The 26,024-nt window shown below is 36.7% G+C and overlaps 2 protein-coding genes across 2 annotated transcripts; one reads left to right on the top strand and one right to left on the bottom strand.

Annotated features, from left to right (window-relative positions):
- On the bottom strand, nucleotides 1-757 carry LOC105262415 (uncharacterized). The gene is made up of 2 exons (XM_011297395.3): nucleotides 588-757; nucleotides 1-533 (listed from the first exon to the last, which is right to left on the bottom strand). Exons 1-2 carry the CDS (start codon nucleotides 694-696, stop codon nucleotides 64-66), a joined length of 579 nt encoding a protein of 192 aa, XP_011295697.2. The 5' UTR covers nucleotides 697-757; the 3' UTR covers nucleotides 1-63.
- A 2,280-nt stretch (nucleotides 758-3,037) lies between these two features.
- On the top strand, nucleotides 3,038-5,873 carry LOC101898688 (uncharacterized). The gene is made up of 2 exons (XM_005190119.4): nucleotides 3,038-3,388; nucleotides 4,612-5,873. The coding sequence occupies exons 1-2, from the start codon at nucleotides 3,271-3,273 to the stop codon at nucleotides 5,589-5,591; spliced, it is 1,098 nt and encodes a 365-aa protein (XP_005190176.3). The 5' UTR covers nucleotides 3,038-3,270; the 3' UTR covers nucleotides 5,592-5,873.
- The last annotated feature ends 20,151 nt before the right edge of the window (nucleotides 5,874-26,024 follow it).

Consider the following 26,024-nt stretch of genomic DNA (forward strand, 5'->3'; position numbering starts at 1 on the left):
TATCATAAAGTACCAAACTTCCCTCCAACAATATATTTATTTAAAGATACCAATGATAATGTTCTACATAAATTGAATCAAAAATACTAAGGGTATTACTGCAAACAACCCCGTTTTTGTCAAGCTGTTACCACCATTACCATAAGAACCGATTTTCTTGGAGAGAACTGTGATATGGGGTTGGGTGCTAACAATGGCTGGAGATGATGCCACTGCATTTGTTTGATATACAGTTGTAACTGGTGTTTGTGCTGGCATTACTCCAACAACAGGAACACTTGCAGGCTGTGTCATGACATTAACCACTGGCGGAGCAACATTTGGTGGACATATAATTTGTTCGGTCTCAATGAACGTGCCAGGGCTAGAGATATTTGGTTCCTTGATCACTTGTTTGTAGCAGCCATTCGAATATGTTTCACGTGTTTCGATGGTGGTTTGGGGCACGCTTTGATATTTCTTATGATGGCTAGTGTGATCACTGATGCTTTTGCCAATCATGGAGCCAACGGCTCCACCAAGCACCCCGCCGACTGGAAGGAGAAATATCTGATAATTGTTCAAAATCAATAAAAAGTGTTACTCACGAAAACCTGATTTGGGTTCAGGCCTACATTCAATGCCAGGCGAATGCGTCGTTAGCATCAGCAATGCCAGCGTTATTGTGGTACGAAGTGCTCCATTGGCTGTTGCCATTTTTCAAATGATTTCATATTTTGGAAAAACAATTTAAGCTGGGAAATTTTTGTTGTCTTTGGAACGTGCCTGTGAATGTAATTGGGGTATCGCTTTTTTTTAATTTAGCGTTTAATTATGCATACATTCATAATAAAAATGTTTTATTGACTTAAGCTATTACTCATTTCCGAAAAAATGTATTTGTTCTGTTATTCAACGTTAAGAACAATAGGTTTATTATTAAGTTCATCATTTTGCTTGTAACATTTCCAATTTAAGCAGGTTCAACATTCCCACGAAAGAAAATATTTGGTTAAAGCATTTAATTTTTTGAAGAGAGGGATACTTAATGTTTTTTTAATTACCAAATCTTCCTGTCTAAAAAACTTAACAAACATTTCCATAATCTCAATTTGAAGAAATATAACGAAATTGCAAGATATGACTCGTTCGGCACTAATAAAGACTTACAATTTTGAAAAACTACGAATCTGGAATTCCCTTCCAGATGGGCGGACGCATTTTATGACATGACTGCATTGGCATTTGAGACTCTTAAGCAGTTCTAGAAAAGCTGTGGAGAATTATATTCATAAACTTGAAGCATAAACATTAAATTTAATAGGTGGCGCCCAACGTGTCATTTATAATTGAAGAGTTTCCAACATTTAAGCGAGTTATTTCTTAAAATTTTGCCAAAACTGTCCCATGTCTGTGTATTACAAATCGGCTGTTGTTATCGGGAGCCCATCGTGAGGTTCAAAAATCAAATATGATTTTCTGAACGTTTGATTTTGACGAATTCCACATTGGGCGCCATATGGTATTTAATTTTGAAATTTTTTTAAATAAATTTGAATATGCTCTTTTTTCATAAATTAGTCAAATTATAGACTTTTTTAGATTTTATGGGTTCCCATTGTCTAAAGTGTGATGTTTCTTTTTCTATACTTTACGCTACATTGTGGTACTAATAGTACTAATATTGCGAACATGTATTTTATTTCTGGGTGACGTCTTAACACTAGTTCTAATGTTAGTAGAAATATTGCAGTGTGCGAATTTTGATTGATTATAATTTATTATAACCAAGTAAAAAAGTAGCTAAGTTCGGCAGGGCCGAACTTTTAATACCCTCCACCGTTTGGAAGGAACTAGAAAATTTTCAAAAAACTTCTGGAAACTACCACTTACATGAAAACTGTTATATGGAGACTACACGAAGACGTGCACCTGCTTACGAAATTATTTGTCATAGGCTGTAGTGCCCATTACGAACTTCAAATACCAAATTTGAACAAATTCCGGCGAATAATGTCGCTAAAATCATCAAAGTACCGAATATCGGGAGTACCGAATATATGAAGGCGTGGACCTACATGGAGCATTTTCAATACCAAAAGTCATGCAGGCATAATATACATTTGAGTAAAATTTCATCAACCTAATTTCACTTCGTTCGGAAGCTAGAATGATTTTCACAGAAGGAATTTCTTATTTTTATACCCTACAACACAAGGTGGTCAGGGTATTATGTCTTTGTGCATTTGTTTGTAACAGGCAAAAGGAAACGAGATAGACCCATAGTTCCTTTTGATGATCGGCATAGAATCACATTCTGAGTCGATTTATGCATGTCCGTCCGTCCGTATGTCCATGTATTTTTGCAAATAAAGTACAGTTCGCATTTATTGCTCTATCCAGATGAAATTTTGCACAAATCATTTGTTTGGGCCAAGGACGAACTCTATTGAAATTGGAGATAATCGGTCAAAATTTAGATATAGCTCCCATATATATCTTCGCCCGACTTGCCTTTTATTGTGCACCAAACGTGTAATATCAGTCCGAATAGTATGGAATATGATCAGATTGGCCCTGAAATTACGTATGCTAAATTTGATCGAAATCGGTTCAGATATAGCTATAGCTCGCATATATATTGTTCATCCGATTTGTTATTTTTGTCCTCGGCAGCCGTAATATGCACTTTGTAACAACAATATTTGGGTTATGCGAAGCTCTACTAAATTAGTAAAGTGGTGTAGGGTATCATAAAGTCGGCCCGCCCGAATTTATGACTTTATTTACTTGTTTAATCATTAATAAGGTTTATTCTATGAATGTAAATCGTATGTTTTTGGGTATATAATAGTCGACCATAATCCATTTTTAACTTTTTTTACGTTTAACTTAATTTTCAGTGGATTTTACGAAACGAATGAAAACAATACACATTTTTAACTATTTAATATTTCAGATATAATTTTTAAGTAATAAAATTTTGTTATTTCTTTCGACGGTTATATAAAACATTTGGCATTTGTTTACACTTGTACGGCATAGTGTGACAACTACATTTATACACACACACACGAACATTGGAAATATTCCAACAACAAAAACAAAAGGGAACAAGTGTTTCTAATGTAAACACTTGGAGTATTTCGGTTTAGAGTAAATATTCAAATTTCATTAATCATGGGACCTGAAATGAGAAAAAATGTTCTTCAGATAATTTAGTGCGAATTTTGAAATCGAAGTGATTTGTGGGTTAAGTGAAGTATTACTGTTTTTTCCATTAAGTTAAATATGTTTTTATTTAATTCCAAAATTTTAAGTGGAGTTTTAGCTGTTCTAACTCTAATAAATATATCAGCGGTGCAATGTTCACCCAAACCGAAATGGAAGTCGGGAAAAAAGGCGTTGGGTAAGTTTAATTATATTACTTAGTTAAATTGAATTAGCAAATGTGGAAACTTGTTGCTGTACCCATTTTACAAAAAAAAGTAAAAAAGCTGCAAGTTTGGCCGAGCCGAACTTTGAATACCCTCCACCATTTGTTACAAATTTAACAATTTTCAAAAAAATAAAATCCGTTAAAAATTCTGTTAAAATCTTAAAAATACCGAATGTAGCCGTATATTAGGGTCTATTCGACGACGTGAACGTACGTAGGCAACTATTGTCATAAGCTACCACAAAATTCAAATGCGAATCTTGAAAAATCTGTTTATAATGTAGCCAAAATCACCAAAATACCGAATAGAGGAAGGTACCATGGTGGTTATAAAATGTGGACCTGCACAAACAATTTTCTGGCATAGACTGTAGTATTCATTACGAACTTCAAATACCAAATTTGAAATAGTTCCGGTAAATAATGTCGCTAAAATCTTCAAAATACCGAATATCGGGGGTACCGTTATATGGGGGCTATGCGAAGACGTAGACCTGCATGAACAATTTTCTGTTATAGACTGTAGTATTCATTACGAACTTCAAATACCAAATTTGGAATAGTTCCGGTAAATAGTGTCGCTAAAATCATCAAAATACCGAATATCGGGAGGTACCGTTATATGGGGGCTATACGAAGACGTGGATCTATATGGCCTATTTTCTGTCTTAGGCTGTAGTATCCATTGTGTACTTTAAATACCAAATTTGAAACAATTTCGGAAAATAGTGTCGCTAAAATCATCAAAATACCGAATATCGGGAGGCACCGTTATATGGGGGCTATACGAAGACGTAGGCCTACATGAACTATTTTCTGTCTTATGCTGTAGTATCTATTATGAACTTCAAATACCAAATTTGAAACAATTCCGGTAAATAGTGTCACTAAAATCATCAAAATACCGAATATCGGGAGGTACCGTTATATGGGGGTTATACCAAAACGTGGACCTACATGACCTATTTTCAATATCAAAAGTACTGCAGACATAACATACATTTGAGTAAAGCTTTATCAATCTACTTGAATTTGTTCGGAAGCTAGAGTGATTTTAATGAATTTTAAGCTGATATTTCGAGGTGTTACAAGGGGAATGACAAACTTAATATACCCTCCATACTATGGTGGAGGGTATAAAAATACTTATAACATGTTTCATAATGCTAAACATTTCTCCTTTGTATTTGCAGGATCTTTTGCCGGTGGCTTAGCTGGCGGCATGGCGGGTGTGGCGCTGGGCAGCTATCTTGCCAATCGCAACAAACCAGCCGAACCGCAAAATGTTTATGTGGCAAATCCCCCAACAATTATTGATAGACGTGAAACACTACCGAATGGTTGTTACAAACAAGTCGTAAAGGAACCCAGCAGCCATGATCCACGGATATTTGTTGAGACCGAACAGCTGATATGTCCACCCGGTGTGCAGCAGCCAATTGTCGTACAACAACCAACGAATCAAGTAATGCAACCCGTGCAACCATTGGTCCCAACACCGGTACAATCGATACCCATACCAACACTATATCAACCCGCTATTGTGCAACAACCAGTATTACCACCTGTACAACCCGTGAATGCCCCCGCACCACCACCGGTTGTAGTTACACTTGTCAGCGTCAATGACACAAATCCACCTCCTAGCGTTAATCAGCAACCGGCAACGAATATTTATCCTTCTCTGAATATTGATGCCAATTCAAATGTAACCCATTTCATGCCAGTTACAAACATTGGTTATGTAACACCTCCACCGAACAACAATCCAGAGATCGCCACCTCCACCCCTAGTGTTATTTTACAAAATGTCCTACCCCCTTCGAATTTGATTCCCGTCACTCCGGTGTATTATCATCCGGTGGCAGATGTTAATCAAAACGTTGCAAATAATCAGCCGCCATCGAACAGTGCCTCTTTGGCTCCAGTAAATCCTGTCGTTCCTCAAACCAATGTTGCTGCACCATCACCCATCGCCGTTTCAAATCCACCCCAACAACCCGTAGGCGTTCAGCAACCTGCAACCGGAGGTTCACCCCAGGTTTATGTGCTTTCCAAAAAAACCGGAATCTATGGCAAAGAGAAAAAGAACAGTGCCAACAATGCAGCAGTTTCGGGATATTTGTTGGTGGCATTGTTAGGGGTGTACTTGGGTTTAAATTCATTTTTTTAGAAAAGTATTTGAAATGTATTTGAAATATAAAATAAATATTTTATGAAATTTAAATAACAAACATTAACTCAAGAGTGGGATAATTAAAAAATATTTTTTTTTGATTTAGCCATTCCTATTTTTTCTACGAATCTTACTTTATGTTTCTATCAAACTTCCATATTGAAGTTGGATACGACAAAATTCGCTATCCTCGATTTCGTCCCCACCAATGTTGAATTGTTAATTGTTGTTATTTTTGTTAAAAATGAATTTTCAAATAAATAAACATAATTTGCTGTCCTCGTTAATTTTTTTCTGCCTGATCACGGGACCCTCATTGTTTATACCCTCAGCCATATGGCTAGTTATAACCTCAGCGATATAGCTAGAGAGGGTATATATAATTTGATACGGCCAAGCGTGCCTCATCGAAAAATCAGTTTTAGACCCTGTGTCTCTTGGGACCAAATCCGTTTCAGGGCAGGAGTAGATCTAGCGATGTCCGTTCGTCCGTCTGTCTGTATGGCTGGCTTGTTCTTACGATAACTCTCAAAGGGAGTAACTGATTTTTTCCAAACTTGGTACATCGTAACATTATTATCGAACTTAGATCGAGTTCGGAGATGGTACCTCCCCCCCATCAAAACACCATCTCCATCTGGTACCTCCCCCCCCAAAAGGACGAAATTTTCAAAAAATATTTTACTTCACAGAAAGAGAAACGATAATCCGATTTGCTCCAACTTTGCAAATCCTTATATTCACATCAGTGCCAGGTCAGGTGCAAAAATGGACAATATCGGTCCACTCCATCAAGTACCTCTCCCACAATGGGTCCAAATTTTGAATAATTATAACTCTTATAAAATGTGATGTAAGAGTGCGATTATCTTCAATTTACACACATCACAATATTTTTATTAACCCAAGGTCTGCGGGAGGATGGGATATATCGGCCAAAATTTTGAATATCCATGAAGCTTATAAAACGCGAAATTGACATCTGATTCCATTCATATTTGGTACATTTCAATATTATCATCAACACAAGATTTGTTATAAAGATGGCAGAGATCGGACCATTCCTTCTGGTACCTCCCACACAAAGGGTCAAAGTTTAGAATAACAAAAACGATTTTCAAATCGGAAATAAGCATCCGGTTCTCGTCATATTTCACACATTCCATTATTTTTACTAACACAAGATCTGCTGTGAAGATGAGATCTAACGGTCCACTCTTGCTGGTACCTCCCCCATGAAAGGTTCAAAGCTTTGAATAACCAAAAACGATTATAAAACAGGGATTAGGAATCCGGTTCTCTTCATACAGGGTTGCCCATATTCGACGGACCCATCTGGCAACAACATAACTTTTGACAGAGATGTCACATCGCTTAATGACATACTGCGTTTGAAGCGTCAGTCCAAGCAGATTTTTACCACGAACCAATTTAATTTACATTCAACAGAAGAAGTCGATTGTGAAAACTCAACGTGTTTTTAAAATATTAAAAAATGTGAGAAGTGCGCCTTCTAAGAACACCATTAAGCGTTTATACGAAAAATTTTCGACTGGTAAGGCTCTTTCTAATCCGAAGAGGCCATATAAAAGTCGACCAAGGCGATCGGCCGAGAATATCGCTGCCGTACGAGCCAGTGTTGAGAGGTCCCCAAGAACATCCCAAAAACGCCGTTCTCAGCAGTTGGGCATGGCTCGGTCCACTTTACAACGGATTATTGGCATTGATTTGCATTTGTTCGCGTACAAAATTCAATTGACGCAAAGAATGTTGCTTGCGGACAAGCCTCGCCGATTGGAATGGGCCCAAAGGGCCTAAAGGGCCCAAAGTCCGTCGAATATGGGCAACCCTGTATTTCACAAATTTCATTATTTCTACTAACCCCTCCATCTGGTACCTCCCCCTCATATGTTATAAAAGAAGATCTGTGACGAGGATTTTAAAAAAGAAAGCGATAGACGTAAGGAAGTACTTGCTTATATGGCGCTAAAAGTTGAACGTAGGGAAATGATGTGGTATGGCTGTCCTTGGTCGGACAGAGGTCTCAGCCGATTTGAAGATAGGCTCGGAGCAGGTTCCCGTCTCGGATAAGATACTTATGGGTAGTATATCAGAAGGCGTTCGACGGTGAAAAGGCTAAGGTTGTGGGAAAGATAAATACTCTCCTCTGCTCCCTTTCGTAGGGCACATGGCTTCTATAGGGCCATTCTTATAGGTCGATACATGATAGGGCGTAAATAGAAGGATACACGTCTTTTTAACGAAAACTGGGTTGGCATTTTTAAAAAGATACCAGTTCAAATATAGCAGCATCGCTAGAATAGTTGGGTTTAATCCATTTAACTTATGTTAGTTATAATAATTTGAATTAAATAAAACGGGCACGTGCTAAAACTGAAAATGATGGAAATTACAGGGTGAAATAAAAAAACTACAACAAAGTCAAACGACATACTTTTGAAATTTTATTGAATTATTGAAAGAAAGAAATTTCGGAAATAGCATAAAATTTTAGGATATGTTTAGATTTGTTCGAATTGATTACCTTTGGCACGAATTCACAAACGGCCAATAAAACGGCCAAACACACTGCCCGAATGTTGCTCTGCGGTATTTTGGCCCATTCCCGCTGAAGCGTTGCTTGAGGTGATCGACACTTTTGTATTTTTTAGTGTAAACCTTGCTTTCCGAAATACTCCAGACACAATAGTCCAACAGATTGGTATCCGGAGATTTTGGTGGCCATTGTACGCTGGAAATGATGCGAGGAACCTCATTTTATAACCATTCTTGGGTGGCGCGTGATGAGTGCGTTGGTGCTGAGTCCTATTGGAATGTCCAAGGTCTGCGGCCAAAATGTTTGCGTGCCCAAGGCTGTAATACACCCTCCAGAATATTTTCGCGATAATATTCGGCATTTATTATGATGCCACGGTCGATAATTACGAGCGGAGAGCGACCATCGGCTGTTATGACGGCCCACACCATCACCATGGCCGGCACTGGTGGCCAACCGAAGGTGCACATTTTCAGCTGACCTCTTTGGCAAGTAAATACGATCATTTTGTTTGTTTACAAACGGCTGGACAACGAATGTTTTCTTATCGGAGACGGAGAAAACCAAATTCGGCAGTTCACCACTTTCGGCCAAGCGAAACAAACCCTTTAGCTCTTTTGAGTCTATTTTCTTTCCGTTGCGGTGTAAGTTCTTGCACTTTTTGAAATTTCAATGGCTTTACCTCGAGCTCATTTTTCAATATATGCCGAATGGAATATTGGAATATATTCAGCTCACGAGCCATTTTTCGGCCACTGCGACGCGGGTTTCGATCAAGTCGCTTCTTTACTTTTCGAACCATTTCTGCTGATGTTGCTGTTTTCTTCCGTTTACTTCCTCGACATCCGGCTACTCTACCAGTATCACGGTAACGAGCGATGGTACGAGACACGAAACATTTATTTACATTTAAATGCTGGAGTGGTCTAACGATATCCACTTGGGGTTTTCCAGCCAAATATAAAGAAATCACACTATCACGCTTGGATTCCATCACGAATAATTTTTTTCTGGAAAATTCTCACCAAAATGCTTTTGTACCAATATAATGAACTGCCACTGAAATAATTTTAAAAGCTGTCGGATGAGTGGGCTAGAAATGACAGCAGTCTGAAGTTGCTTGCAGTTTTTTCATCTAACCCTGTATCTAGAGCTGAGGTGGATATATCGGACAACTCCTTTTCCGCAAAAGCTCATAACTTTAAAGAAGAAAAGAAATAATAACTTTTAAAATTTTGATATTGGCTTCAGTTTTCATCACAATTCGCTTTTTTTCAATATTTCTGCCAATATAAGATCTGATGACCAAATAACATATACGCTCGAGTATCGTAACCAAACGTAGAGGTCATCGGCTAGTTTAACTTCATTCCATGACAGACCAGACTATGTCACGTCTATTTCCTTCACTAATTAGTTCGATAAAATACCTGTATTTTTACATCTTCCTTCTGGCATGGATACATTAATGAGGCACATGATTAGCTAAAATTCTGCTACCCAATGAAGTCTAGACGAAATAACATCCAATATTAAACCCAATTATATTATAAATAACTAATTTGTCCACTGTTGGCATTTGTACATAGATATAACATATCCAATTTGTCCTGCTTGCAAATTGTTACTTGACTTGGCTCGACTAAACCACCCCACAGTACATTGTTGGATGCCGCACACATGTATATACTTATATACATATATGTATATATTATTTCATAACAAGTTGTCTCTATTATTTCAAAAATGTCCTCTGTGTCTGTGTGAGTCAGTAATTGTGAAGTATTTCGAAATACAACAGTTGTCCATGTATTGGTGGTAAGTGTTCATTTATATTCCCAGGACGACGACGATGGCGACTGGTGCCTCAGAAACTGGGTTAGTAATTCAATATCAAATGCAGACTCACACACACACACACATACACTCACACTGACACACTCACATTCCACGGCCGACGGATTGTCCGACCTATTCAAAAATCCTTGCCACTGTTATTCGGTCAATATTCCATCCCTGCATTGCACTGATGGCTGTGGCGGCAGCGGCGGCTTAGTGTATCATCCGCCAGTGTAAACCACCAAAGTATTCGTGATGCTGTTCCGAGTAAAGCCACTCACTGGCTGGAAGGCCGCCGGCTGAAATATCTTCTGGCTGTCTGTCCGATTTGTGTTGAATACTGCAGTTCGGCTGCAATGGTTTGTGTGTTGGAAAAAAGTCAAATTCTTTCATTTTTATGTGCCGCCAATGCGCTTTGGGTTTGGTTTTCACTTCAGACGGGGAACATAAAATGCGTATTATTTTGTTCTGTTTGGAATACGTAATTCATTGCGTTGACATATCCAATACATGCTTATTCATGGACTTGCACACACATACATACATACATATGCACGTAGTCGTATGTGGGTCACTTCGTATGACAACGTCGCAAGGTTATTCACTGGAGCCATAATATGATTTTGAAAATTTCTCCACGCACTTACTTTCAAGTTTATAGACCAAGTGAGCCATAAATTCGGAAAAAAATAAATATATCTATAGGAAATAGAGAATATTCTAGTATCTTCAATATCTATAAAAATTGAAAGTGTGTGTACATTTGATTGTTTCTTTGTAATCTATAGACTAAACCAGTAAGGAAAAGTCAAAAATCGGGTGGGGCCACTACGCATATTTAGTAGAGCTCCCGTAACAAAAGAATATATTTCTAGTAGATCATACCACCTATCAATATTTGGCTTTTAGTGCAGTTATAGTTTGCTATAATTATTATTATTATTATATTAAATTTTCGGCGGGCCACTTATTTATATTTTTTTTAAACCATTACCTCAATATCTTAAATATTTTCTTACGTCATTCGTGTAATATTTTCTCTTTCAAAATAATTTATAGTTTATTATATTGTGTAAATATAATAGCGATTTTTTTTATCAGAATTTGAATTTCTGCTAATAAAATTTTTTGAAATTTCTTCGAAAAATATTCTTTAAAAACCCAGGGCTAATCCAGATCCCAAAGACTCTTCAAAAAAATTCAACTCTTGTAAGCTCTTTAAAAAAGGCTTTTAAAAAATATTTTTTTAAAAAATCCACGTCTTCAAGGCTTTTAAAAAATATTTTTTTAAAAAATCCACGTCTTCAAGGCTTTTAAAAAATATTTTTTTAAAAAATCCACGTCTTCAAGGCTTTTAAAAAATATTTTTTTAAAAAATCCACGTCTTCAAGGCTTTTAAAAAATATTTTTTTAAAAAATCCACGTCTTCAAGGCTTTTAAAAAATATTTTTTTAAAAAATCCACGTCTTCAAGGCTTTTAAAAAATATTTTTTTAAAAAATCCACGTCTTCAAGGCTTTTAAAAAATATTTTTTTAAAAAATCCACGTCTTCAAGGCTTTTAAAAAATATTTTTTTAAAAAATCCACGTCTTCAAGGCTTTTAAAAAATATTTTTTTAAAAAATCCACGTCTTCAAGGCTTTTAAAAAATATTTTTTAAAAAATCCACGTCTTCAAGGCTTTTAAAAAATATTTTTTAAAAAAATCCACGTCTTCATGGCTTCTAAAAAATATTTTTTAAAAAAATCCACGTCTTCAAGGCTTTTAAAAAATATTTTTTAAAAAATCCACGTCTTCAAGGCTTTTAAAAAATATTTTTTAAAAAATCCACGTCTTCAAGGCTTTTAAAAATATTTTTTAAAAAATCCACGTCTTCAAGGCTTTTAAAAATATTTTTTAAAAAATCCACGTCTTCAAGGCTTTTAAAAAATATTTTTTTAAAAAATCCACGTCTTCAAGGCTTTTAAAAAATATTTTGTAAAAAATCCACGTCTTCAAGACTTTTAAAAAATATTTTGTAAAAAATCCACGTCTTCAAGGCTTTTGAAAAATATTTTTTAAAAAATCCACGTCCACTAGGCTTTTAAAAAATATTTTTTAAAAAATCCACTTCCTCTAGGCTTTTAAAAAATATTTTTTAAAAAATCCACGTCTTCAAGGCTTTTAAAAAATATTTTTTAAAAAATCCACGTCTTCAAGGCTATTAAAAAATATTTTTTAAAAAATCCACGTCTTCAAGGCTTTTAAAAAATATTTTTTAAAAAATCCACGTCTTCAAGGCTTTTAAAAAATATTTTTTAAAAAATCCACGTCTTCAAGGCTTTTAAGAAATATTTTTTAAAAAATCCACGTCCTCTAGGCTTTTAAAAAAATATTTTTTAAAAAATCCACGTCCTCTAGGCTTTAAAAAAATATTTTTTAAAAAATCCACGTCCTCTAGGCTTTTAAAAAAATATTTTTTAAAAAATCCACGTCTTCAAGGCTTTTAAGAAATATTTTTTAAAAAATCCACGTCCTCTAGGCTTTTAAAAAATTTTTTTTAAAAAATCCACGTCTTCAAGGCTTTTAAAAAATATTTTTTAAAAAATCCACGTCTTCAAGGCTTTTAAAAAATATTTTTTAAAAAATCCACGTCTTCAAGGCTTTTAAGAAATATTTTTTAAAAAATCCACGTCCTCTAGGCTTTTAAAAAAATATTTTTTAAAAAATCCACGTCCTCTAGGCTTTTAAAAAATATTTTTTAAAAAATCCACGTCCTCTAGGCTTTTAAAAAATATTTTTTAAAAAATCCACGTCCTCTAGGCTTTTAAAAAATATTTTTTAAAAAATCCGCGTCCTGTAGGCTTTTAAAAAATATTTTTTAAAAAATCCACGTCCTCTAGGCTTTTAAAAAATATTTTTTTTATATATGTTCTATCCGATTTGGTGTTAAAGTGCCTCAAATACGTAATATGCACTCCAAAACAATGATATTTGATACCGGACATCAGATACAGCTCAGAAATACCTTTACCAAATTTTATCGAGATCGGTTCAGATTTGTATAAAGCTCCTATATATATCTTCATCCGATATCAAATTTATTATGCACCAAATGGCCCAAATGAACTAAGTCTTGGCAATTCGTACTGAATTCATCCTAGAAACAAGTGCTTCAAATTTGGTGAAAATCGGTTCATATATAGCTATTGCTAAGTCTCTCACATGCATAATATGAACTTCTCAACAATGATCTGTGGTACCAGATATCAGACCAGAAATAAATGCCTAAAATGTTGTCAAGGTCGGTTCAGATTTGAAAATAGCTCCCATATGTTTCGTTACCCGATTTCAAGTTTATTGTGAACAAAATGCTTAATATTAGCCCAAATGGACTCAAATTTGGCACTTCCGATGGAATTCAGCCCAAAAACAAGTGCTTCAAATTTTGGTGAAAATGGGATCAAATATAGCTATAGCTAAGTCCCTCACATGGGTAATATGCACTACAGCTCGAAAATACCTTTGTAAAATTTTATTGAAATCGATTCAGAGTTTTTAATGCCCTCGCTATACATCTTTATCCGATTTTACGGTTATTGTCCACCATATAAGTAATATCAGACCAAATTGTATAGATTTTTCATATTCCAACGAGTTTTTTTTCGATGAGGCACGTTATGGATAAACCGGGTATATATCATATTACACGGCCAATATGATATATACCCGGTTTATCCATATGACTTAGAGTATAAAATGTGATATGTCGACGTTTGTAGGTATAGTGCACATGTAATTGTAAACCCTAATTTCAAGCATTTTTTAACATTTTACGTTCTGGCATAGCCCTTCTATTAAGATACCCCTGAGCTTACATCTTTTTGGGGTCGTATCCATAACTACGAATCTTTAAGGCTTTTACATAGTATCTTTCTCAGGGTGTAGAATACCTCTTCGCAATAAATTTACAGGGTGGGTGCATGTTTTGGAGCAGCGCCTGCATTTTGGAGGTCTTCTGCATTAAGAAGTCTATTTAAAGATATCTTAAAAATGAACTTTTTTGTGTAAAGGAATTTTTGGAAACCTGATTATATAAACTACATAAGGAAGGCCTTTAAGTGGCCCTCCTTTCAATATAATCGTTTCAAATTCAATCCACAAAATATTTCGATGAGCTCCTCAAATTATTTAGCAAAATGTAACAATCCAAGTGTTTAAATTTCAAAAAAGAATTGTCCTTGGATTACACGCATAAACGTTGTAACACAAACAACAACAAAAACAATAATCCTTATTTCTGTGTCGGTGTATTTACATTTGCTATATTTTTTTTACGGGAGGATATTTGCATTTTTCACTCTTTGATATTTGTTGGCGCTGTTAACGAAATGCCAAAGGCATAGCTGTGGAAATGTTAAGTGCATAAATATGTAAGTATGTGTATACATGTGTGTTCACATACAGAGATACTAAAATCGCATTTGCGAGTGTATGTGTGTGTGTTTGTGCCTGCATTTAAGTACACTTTTATATTCATTATTTACGATCATTTGAAGAATTATTTATGTTCCGACAAAATATTTGCCCAACCAATGATAATTACAAGCGAATGTTTTTTGTTGTTGCCAATTGCCAATTGAAAATGCAAGTAATGTGCAGCAGCTGTGAGCGCGTGTGTGTGTGAGTGTGCCGAATTTATTCATCATCGATGTGAATTCAAGGACATTGCTTTATATTTTTATTTGATTGGCAATTTTTATTGGCTATTTGTTTGCAAAGCGTTTTTTTCTCGCTCAGAAATTCGATTGCTTTGGACACCAAATCATAAATCATTTTTGACTTTTAGAGTCTTTTATTTAGATTTTCTATTATTTTTTCGGTGCTGCGTTTGCTTGGAGATTGGGGTGATATTTGCCAACTCATGGAGGAGGATAGATTGCAATTTTTATGCATGCATTTTTATGCAAATAGAAAAATTGAATTCATGGTTGCATTACACATTGTAGCACAAAATTGTTGTACGAGGTTTGGTGCAAATGGATTGGGATTGCCTAAATTTTAAAAGAGAAGGAGGATACGGTAATATTATCCAATATGACCGAGCTATATTAAATTTTTATGGTCCGCGGGGGGTAAATATATTAAACCCTGAAATTCTTATCGAAAATATTTACAAACAAAATAGACATTGAATTTGAATTTAAGGGAATATCGGTAGGTGCTATTTGAATACCCTCCACAATTTGAAAGAATTTGGAAATTTTCAAAAAATAAAATCCATTAAAAATTCTGTTAAAAATTTTAAAAATATAGCCGTTGTATTGGGGACTATACGATGTGGACCCACACATACCATATTCAAAATCCGGAACATAAAATAAACGGCGAATAATGTAGCTAAAACCATTAAAATACCGTACATAGGCAGGTACCGTTACATCGGAGCTATACGAAGACCTGGACCTACATAAAGAATTTTCTGTAACAGCCTGTAGCATCCATTACGAACTTCGTACTATGACATCTCAAACAATTTCGGTGAGTATTGTACCTAAAATCATCAAAATACCGAATATGGGGAGGTACTGATATATGGGGCATAGACGAAGACCTGGACCTGCATAAGCTGTAGTATCCATTACGAACTTCAAATACCAAATTTGAAACAATTCCGGTGAATCATGTCGCCAAAATCATCAAAATACCGAATATCGAGAGGTACCGTTATATGGGGACTATACGAAGACGTTGACCTACACAGACAATTTTCTGTCATAGGCTGTATTATCCCTTTGGAACTTTAAATATCAAATTTGAAACAATTCCGGCAAATAATGTCGCTGAAATTGTCAAAATACCGAATATCGTGAGGTACCATTATATGGGGGCTATACAAAGACGTGGACCTGCACAGACAATTTTCTGTCATAGGCTGTTGTATTTATTGCGAAATTCAAATGCCAATTTTTTCCGGTGAATAATGTCGCTAAAGTCATCAAAACACCGAAAATAGGGAGGTGCCGTAATATGGGGGCTATACGAAGGCATGGACCTGCATATACAATTTTCTGTCATAGGCTGTATTATCCCTTTGGAACTTAAAATACCAAATTTGAAACATTTCCGGTTAATAATGTCGTTGAAATCATCAAAATACCGAATATCGAGAGATACCGTTATATGGGGGCTATACGAAGACGTGAACCTGCACAGACAATTTTCTATCTTAGGCTGTAGTATCCATTACGAACTTCAAATACCAAATTTGAAACAATTCCGGTGAATAATGTAGCTAAAATCATCAAAATACTGAACATAGGGAGGTACTGATATATGGGGCCTATACGGAAACCTGGACCTGCACAGACAATTTCCTGTCTTAGGCTGTAGTATCCACTACGAACTTCAAATACCAAATTTGAAATAATTCAGGTGATTAATGTCGCAAATATTATCAAAATACCGAAAAAAGGGAGGTTCCGTTACATCGGAGCTATACGAAGACCTAGACCTGCATAGACAATTTTCTGTCTTAGGCTGTGGTATCTATTGCGAACTTCAAATACCAAATTTGAAACAATTCCGGTAAATAATGTCGATAAAATCGTCAAAATACTGAATATACGGAGGTACCGTTATATGGGAGCTATATGAAGACTTGGACCTGCACAGACAATTTTCTGTCACAGGCTGTAGTATCCATTACGAACTTCAAATACCAAATTTGAAATAATTCCAGTGAATAATGCCGCTTAAATCACCAAAACACCGAAAATAGGGAGGTGCCGTAATATGGGGGCTATACGAAGACGTGGACCTGCACAGACAATTTTCTGTCTTAGGCTGTAGTATCCATTACGAACTTAAAATACCAAATTTGAAACAATTCCGGTGTCGTTGAAATCATCAAAATTCCGAATATCGGGAGGTACCGCTATATGGGGGGCTATACGAAGACTTGAACCTGCACAGACAATATTCTGTCTTGGGCTGTAGTATTCATTGCGAACTTCAAAAACCAAATTTGAAACAATTCCGGTTAATAATGTCGTTGAAATCATCAAAATACCGAATATCGGGAGGTACAGTTATATGGGAGCTATACGAAGACGTGAACCTGCACAGACAATTTTTTGTCTAAGGCTGTATTATCCCTTTGGAACTTCAAATACCAAATTTGAAACGATTCCGGTGAATAATGTCGCTAAAATCGTCAAAATACCGAATATCGGGAGGTACCGTTATATGGGGGCTATACGAAGACGTGAACCTACATGGCCCATTTTCAATACCAAAAGTCCTGCAGACGTAATATACATTTGAGCAAAATTTTATCAATCTATTTCAATTCGTTCGGAAGCTAGAGTGATTTCCACGGACGGACAGACGAATAGACGGACGGACATCGCTAAATTGATATAGAATTTTATGCCGATCAAGAATATATATTCTTTGTGGGGTCTAAAATGTATATTTCGAGGTGTTACAAACGGAGTGACAAATTTAATATACCCTCCATACCATGGTAGATTTCCAACTAAAAAGATTTAAATTAGGAGTGGGATGGATTTGAAAGGTTGAAATTTTGACATTTCGCATTATAGCGATACGAGTATATATTTCATCCGTCAGTTTTTTTAACAGTTCTAAATTTTTGAGCTCTCCTCCTGCTACAAACTATTCACTTGCCAAACATTAATATTCATCGTTGCTTGTTTCCTTTTTTCTTTGCCATTAGAAGGCTATCTACCGTCCTGCCAATCATGAAGGATTTCGTTGACTTTAACATATTGTAATGGTAGTTGTGAGATTTTTTAACTTCGTAAGGGGCAAAACGGGAAGATTTATGGCATTACTTGGCTATTTCCTGCTGATGTTTTAGGGTGTTGTAATATGTGTCGGAAGAAAAAAAAAAAAAACATTAAAGAAATAGTTTTATAAGAATTTTTTTCTAACGAATCTTTGGTAAATTTACATGTTCTTGTCATGAATTGTAATTGGGCACAATATGGAAATTCATGTGAGGAAAGTGCTTATACAGGGTGAGATAAAAAAAACTGCAACAAAGTCAAACGCCATCATTTTTACATTTCTTTTTAAATTTTATGGAATGAAAGCAAAAATATCGGAAGTAGCATCAAATTTTGGAATAAGTTTAGATTTGTTCGAATTGGTCATCTTTGGCACGAATTATGAAATATGTGATTGGCACGAAATATGTGATGGTTTCATTATGGCCAATGAAACCATCACACGCTGTCCGAATGTTGCTCTGCGGTATTTTGGCCCATTCCCGGCGGCAAGCGCTTGCTTGCTTGAGGTGATCGACACTCTGGTATTTTTTAGTACCAACCTTGCTTTCCAAAATACTCCAGACACAATAGTCCAACGGATTGGTATCCGGAGATTTTGGTGGCCATTGTGCGCTGGAAATGAAGCGAGGAACCTCATTTTGTAACCATTCTTGTGCTGAATGCGATGGTGCTGAGTCCTGTTGGAATGTCCAAGGTTTGCGGCCAAGATGTTTGACCTTAGTACACCCACCAGAATATTTTCGCGATAATATTCGGCATTTATTCTGATGTCACGGTCGATACGAGCGGAGAGCGAGCATCGGCAGTTATGGCGGCCCCATGGTGATGGTGTGGGCCGCTATAACTGCCGATGCTCGCTCTTCGGGGAAGAAGCCTAATCCGAAGTCTGCCTCAAAATCCTCCAAATCGGCTCTGACGAGTCCAGTTGAGGCCTCGCCATTTCCACCCACTGCAACATTGTCAAAGGTGAAGAAGGTGAAGAAGGGCTGGGCAAAGTCGGCCAAGAGGGTGGACACAATGAGCTGACTTCAGAACCGAAGAGACCTCTTTCCAATTCAATAGTAAGGCAAGAGTACAAAGAAGTTTTCCGAACCTCACACATGGGGAAGATGACCAATCCGAAGTATGCCTCAAAACCCTCCAAATCGGCTCTGACGAGTCCAGCAGTGCCTTCGCCATTTCCAGCTACTGCAACGTTGTTGAAGGCGAAGAAACAGAAAGTCTGGGCAAAGTTGGTCAAGAGGATGGCCACGACGAGCTAGGATCATAAGATCCCTCCTTGAAATACGTGAATTCATTAAGCTTAGTTGGGTCCAAGAACTTATATAGTTGGGAAAAAATGGCTAATGAACTAGCTCGTTCGATATAACAAACCACATATAATATATTAATCCAGCTGGCCGAAGATGAAACTTGAAAACCAGCTGCAATCTATCTAGGACCATTCGGTTGGCAAATAGTAGGCCTGATCTATGAATTGCGATGGGCATATTGACTGCTCACTGCAGTATCAGATATCTGACCTCAATATAGGATAACACTGATCCTGACTGAGGTACCATCATCATCCATATGTTTGGTAAAAGTATATCATGGCTGGACATTGATATTACTAGCTCTTTTTTACCTTTTTATACCCTCAGCCACATGGCTACAGAGGGTATATATTATTTGATACGACCAAAACGTATCTGATCGAAATAACGGTTTTAGACCCTAGGTCTCGCTGGAACAAATCCGTTTCAGGACATTTGGAGTCGTCCGTCTGCCTGATTGGTGCCCATGACAACTATTAAAGGTGTATTCGATTTGAACCATCGTAATATTTTTACCAAACTTAAATCTAGTTTGGAGATGGGCAACCTCGGTCCAATTCTTCTGGCACCTCCCCCACAAAAGATCACCATTTTCAAAGAAAAAATAAATTACCTCATAAAATGAGAAAGGATCAATCGATTTTGTGCAAACCTTGCAAATTCCAGTATTTTTGTCAAAATGGACAGTATTGATCTATATCATAAAGGGTTAAAATTTGCAATAATTACAACTCGTATACAATAGGATATAAGAGTCTGATTGTCTTCAAATTTCGCACATTTCAATTTTTCTACTAACACAACGTCTGCTGCGAAGATGGAATATATCGGTCCACTTCTTCTGGTACCTCCCCCTCAAAGGGTGAATTTTGAATAGCCACGAAGCTAGTAAAATCCGAAATGAGTATCCGATTGCTTCCAAATTTGGCACATCTCAATATTTCTTTCAACACAAAGGTTAAACATTTTGAATACAGGGTGATATGAAAAAACTGCAACCAACTTCAGACTGCTGTCATTTCTAAGCCACTCTTCCACAAAAGCATTTTGGTGAGGTTCCTCCACCAAAATTTCCGGATACCAATCCGTTGGACTATTGCGTTTGGAGTATTTTGGAAAGCAAGGTAGACACTAAAAAATACCAAAGTGCCGATCACCTCAAGCAAGCGTTTCGGCGGAAATAGGTCAAAATATCGCAGACCAACATTCGGGCAGCATGTGGCGGTTTCATTGGCCGTTTGAAGGCCATAATTCGTCCCAAAGGTGACCAATTCGAACAAATCTAAACTTATTATAAAATTTGATGCTATTTCCGAAATGTTTTGCTTTCATTCAATAAAATTTAAAGAAAATGTAAAAATTATGGCGTTTGACTTTGCTGTAGTTTTTTATCGCACCCTGTAGTCCACATCTGGAATTTTGTAATATTTATATCAGATTTAGATCAGAGACAGAATGGACAATATTGGCTCACCTCTCCCATAAAGGGTAAACAGTTTGAACAATCGTAATGAAAGGCTGAGGGTATAAATCTGTCGGTAAAACCGACTGATACTTTTCAACTTGTTTCTTTCTTGATTTATATCTCTCCTCTAACCATTAATTGGTCTCCGATTGAGGCAGCTTCCGACTCCAGTTTAGCTGCGTATCCTTTAATCTAACTAATAGCCCTTAAATAATTCCATCTAGGTGGAAGAGGGGAGGGAGAAGGAATAATACAAGAGTAGAGTTTAATAGATTTCGAACGAATTTTGCCTTTACTTAAAAAATGAGGAAAACATGCTCACTCCTATTCAAGCGATACCGAAAAAAACGAGTTGGATCGATCTTTTTCTCTGCCCCAAGGAATGCCCTCGCTCGAATTCGAGTGATATTTATACTTTATACAAATTTTAACGAGTTTTTCGGAAGTTCCATCTAGGTGGAAGAGGGGGAAAGGGGGTGCGATCGTGTAAAGAAAATATAAGAGTAGAATTTGCTCGATTTCAATCGAGTTTTGCTCGCTTAATCCTATTCGAGCGACATCGAAAAAATTAGTTTGCTCACTTTTTTTCTGCTTCCAGAATTCGAATCAGTTTTATACAAATTCGAGCGAGTTTTTCGGAGGTCTGCTCAACAGATTTACCTTAGAACCTGGGAGCCCTTAAATAATTCCATTTAGGCGGAAGAGGGAGAAAAGGGGGTGAGATTTCTAACGAAATTCGCTTCCACTCAAGAACGAGGAAAACGGACACACTCCTATTCGAGCGACATCGAAAAAGTGAGTTTGATCAATTTTTTTCTGCCAGGAGCGCTTCGCTCTAATTCGAGTTAGTTTCACTCTTTTTAAAAATTCGAGCGGAGGTCTGCTGAACTGTTTTACCTTTGATGTAGTTATGGTGGGGAACACATATATAGACCTATGGTAGGCTGGTGAGATGATTATAGTTTCCGATATTGAATGTATTCCCCAGGCCACAAAGCAGAACAACTTTATTCCTTCCTCAACTAAATCGCATGGGAGTCAAACTGTTACCTCTATCCACAGAAGCCTTTTTTATACCCTCCACCACTATGGAGGGTATATTAACTTTGTCATTCCGTTTGTATCTCCTCGAAATACTCTTGTCGGAACCAACAAAGTATATATATTCTTGATCAGCGTAAAATGCTAAGACGATTTAGCGATGTCCGTCTGTCTATCTGTTGTAATCACCCTATCTTTCGAACGAATTGAGATAGAAGGAACTTTTGTACACATGTTTATTTTGCCAGTAGGCAGGTTAAGTTCGTAAATGGGTCATGTATGTCCACGTTTTCATATAGCCCTCATGTAACGGTACTTCCCGATATTCGGCATTTTGATAATTTTAGCATCATTATTCATCGGAATTGTTTCAAATTTGGCATTTGAAGTTCGTAATGTATACTACATCTTATGACAGAAAATTGTCTGTGCAGGTCCACGTCTTCGTGTAGTCTCCCGATAACGGTAACTCCCGATGTTCGGTATTTTGATGATTTTAGCGTCATTATTCACCGGAATTGTTTCAAGTTTGGGATTTGATTTTCGTAATGGATACTACAGCTTATGACAGAAAATTGTCTGTGCATGTCCAGGTCTTCGTATAGGCCCCATATATCAGTACCTCCCTATATTGGGTATTTTGATGATTTTAGCTACATTATTCACCATTTGTTTCAAGTTTCTAATTTGAATATGGTAATGGCTTGCAACAAACAATACCTATGTAGGTTCACGTCGTATAGACCCCAATATAACGGCTATATTCGGTATTTTTAAGATTTTAACAGAATTTTTAACGGTTTTTATTTTTTGAAAATTCCAAATTCGTTCCAAAGAGTGGAGGGTATTCAAAGTTCGGCGGGCCGAACTTACTGTTTTTTAACTTGTTCTTAACTCCATTTATGTTTTTGATTTAAAACGCATTTTCACATCACACGCGGGTGATGTTAATCTCACTTTCACCCTCGAACCACATGTGAGTTAAACTTGTAGCGCTGTCTTATTTCATATTTTTCCCAGATATGATGCCATTTTGTAAGTGCATTCTCATGTTTCGCCATGGATATATCCCAGTGGTTGCCTGGAGGACAAGTTTTGTTGTTGTGGTTCGTTTTGCTGTACCACTTTTCTGTGCTAAACAAAATTTCCGACATGCCGAGAATGCAGTTATTATGTTTGTTATGGCAAAAAAAGTGGTAAAAAATTTCGTACAGTTCCAATGTTGGAATGTGTGTGCAAGGGTGTGTGTGTGTGTGAGTGTTTGTTTGTTTGTAGTAACAACAACCACTTTGCCATTATGCGAACCTTGGAAAAGAATACTTCAACTACAACAATGCCATTATAATACTTGTGTTACAACTACACACACACACAAATATGAGAATAAAATATGAAATAAAACAACTAATGCAGGCATATCTAAGCCACAAAGGCACCCAAGCAATACATGACACTGCCTGCCACAAATGCGCAACACCATTACCACCATAACGCCAGCAAAACAAATGTGTGAGCCATGAATGCGTGCGGTCAAGTGCTTAAAGTCTTTTGGCACAAATAAGAAGTGAACGCCACTTTTCAGCACTGCATTTTTAAATACGCTGGGTATTCAGAGATTTACGGTGGTTGTTTGAAATTCAAAAGTGACATCAACCATTTTTAAAAACGCCTTCTATTGAACTGCAAGCAAAAATCTATTGAAATTAATGATAATCGGTCTAGATTTAGATATAGCTTCATTATACATCCATACAGATAGCTCCCATATCCAGGGTGAGATGAAAAAAATGCAACCAACTTCAGACTGCTATCATTTCTAAGCCACTCGTTCGACAGCTGTTAAAATTATTCCAGTGACAGCTCATTATGTTGTTTACAAGCGTACAAAAGCATTTTGGTGAGAATTCTCGAGAAAAAGAGTTATTCGTGATGGAATTCAATCGTGATTGTGTGATTTCTTTATATTTGGCTGGAAAACCACAAGTGGCTATCGTTAGAGCACTCCAGCATTTCAATGTTAATAAATCTTTTGTGTCTCGTACCATCGCTCGTTACCGTGATACTGGCAGCGTAGCCCTAAGTCAAGGAAGTGGACGAAAGAAAACAGCAACATCCGCAGAAAAGGTTCGAAAAGTAAAGAAGCGACTTGATCGAAACCCACGTCGTAGTGGCCGAAAAATGGCTGGTGAGCTGAACACATCGCAATATTCCATTTGGCAAATATTGAAAAATGAGCTCGGGTCAAAGCTATTAAAATACCAACAAGTAAAAAAGCGGTATGTTCGGCCGGACCGAACTTTGAATACCCTCCACCATTTGGTACAAATTTGACAATTTTCAAAAAAATAAAATCCGTTAAAAATTCTGTTAAGGTCCATACGACGACGTGGATCTGCATAGGCAACTGCATAGGCGAAATTTGAAACAATTCCGTTAAATAATGTCGCTACATATCGGGGGGTACCGTTATATGAGCGCTATACGAAGACATGGACCTGCACAGACAATTTCCTGTCACAGACTGTAGTATACATTACGAACTTCAAATACTAAATTTGAAATAGTTCCGGTAAATAATGTCTCTAAAATAACCTGAATACCCAATATCGGAAGTCGCTATATGAAGACGTGGACCTATATGGCTCGTTTTCTGTCTTAGGATGTAGTATCCATTACGAATTTCAAATACCAAATTTGAAACAATTCCGGTAAATAATGTCGCTAAAATCATCAAAATACCGAATATGGGGAGGCACCGTTATAAGGGGGCTATACGAAGACGTGGACCAGCATAGCCAATTTTCTGTCATAGGCTGTAGTATCCACTACGAATATCAAATACCAAATTTGAAAGAAGTCCGATTAATAATGTCGCTAAAATCATCAAAATACCTAATACCTGGAGGTACCATTATATGGGTGCTACACGAAGACGTGGACCAGCATAGCCAATTTTCTGTCATAGGCTGTAGTATCCACTACGAATATCAAATACCAAATTTGAAAGAATTCCGGTGAATAATGTCGCTAAAATCAAAAAGTGCCGAATATCGGGAGGTACCCTTATATGAGGGCTATACCAAACCTGTACACTGTACGAAGACGTGAACCTGCACAGACAATTTTCTGGCATAGGCTGTAGGATTCATTTCAAACATCAAATATCAATTTTGAAACAATTCCGGTAAATAATGTCGCTAAAATCATCAAAATACCGAATATCAGGAGGTACCGTTATATGGGGGTTATACGAAGATGTGGACCTGCATGGCCCATTTTCAATACCAAAAATCCTGCATACATAATACACATTTGAGTAAAATTTTATCAACCTACTTCATTTCGTTCGGAAGCTAGAGTGATTTCCACAGACGGACGGACATTGCTAAATGGACATAGAATTTTATGCTGATCAATATATGTATATTTCGAGGTGTTGCAAACGGAATGACAAACTTAATATACCCTCCATACTATGGTGGAGGGTATAAAAAGTGCAAGAACTTACACAGCAACAGAAGGAAAATAGACTCAAAAAAGCTAATGAGTTGCTTCGCTTGGCCGAAAATGGTGAACTGCCGAAATTGTTTTTCTCCGATTGGAAAACATTCGTTGGCAAATTTGAACAAATCTAAACTGATTCTAAAATTTGATGCTATTTCCGAAATTTTTGATTTTCATTCAATAAAATTTAAAGAAAAATATGTAAAGATTATGGCGTTTGATTTTGTTGCATTTTTTTATCTCACCCGCTATAAACATGTTTATACCCTCAGCCATATGGCTAGAGATTTTATATATCACTTGATGCAGCCAAAACGTGACTCAGAGATGGCCAATATTGGTCCACTCCTTCTTGTACCTCCCCCACAAAATGTAAACTTTTTCGAAGAAAATAATTTACTGCACAGAAAGAGAAAGAATAATCAGATTTTGCTCCAACTTTGCAAATTCTAATATTTGCATCAGAGCTAGGTCAGGTGAGAAAATGGACAATATCAGTCCACTCTATCCAGTACCTCCCCCTCCCCTATTCATGAAGCTCATAAAACGCGAAATTAACATACGATTCCGTTCTGACTTGGTACATCTCAATATTTTCAACAACACAAGATATTTTATAAAGATAACAGAAATCGGACCATTCCTTCTGGTACCTGCTCCACAAAGGGTCGATGTTTTGAATAACAAAATGATTATTAAATCCTAAATAAGCATACGGTTCTCTTCAAATCACACACATCACAATATTTTTATTAATCCAAGGTCTGGTGTGAAGATGGGATATATCGTTCCGCTCCTCCAGGTACCTCCCTCACAAAGGATCAACATTTTGAGTACCCATGAGTCTCATAAAACGGGAAGATAACATTCTATTCCATTCAGACTTGGTAAAGCACAATATTTCAATAAACAC

Source organism: Musca domestica, unplaced genomic scaffold (genome assembly GCF_030504385.1).
Source record: "Musca domestica strain aabys unplaced genomic scaffold, Musca_domestica.polishedcontigs.V.1.1 78, whole genome shotgun sequence".
Lineage (NCBI taxonomy): Eukaryota > Metazoa > Arthropoda > Insecta > Diptera > Muscidae > Musca > Musca domestica.

Excerpts from the sequence above, each read along its gene's own strand:
- LOC105262415 (XM_011297395.3), bottom strand. The coding sequence starts at position 696 with ATGGCAACAGCCAATGGAGCACTTCGTACCACAATAACGCTGGCATTG. Across the intron at positions 534-587 it reads TGAACCCAAATCAGGTTTTC|TCGGCGGGGTGCTTGGTGGA; the intron begins GTGAGTAACACT and ends TTCTCCTTCCAG.
- LOC101898688 (XM_005190119.4), top strand. The coding sequence starts at position 3,271 with ATGTTTTTATTTAATTCCAAAATTTTAAGTGGAGTTTTAGCTGTTCTA. Across the intron at positions 3,389-4,611 it reads GTCGGGAAAAAAGGCGTTGG|GATCTTTTGCCGGTGGCTTA; the intron begins GTAAGTTTAATT and ends TTGTATTTGCAG.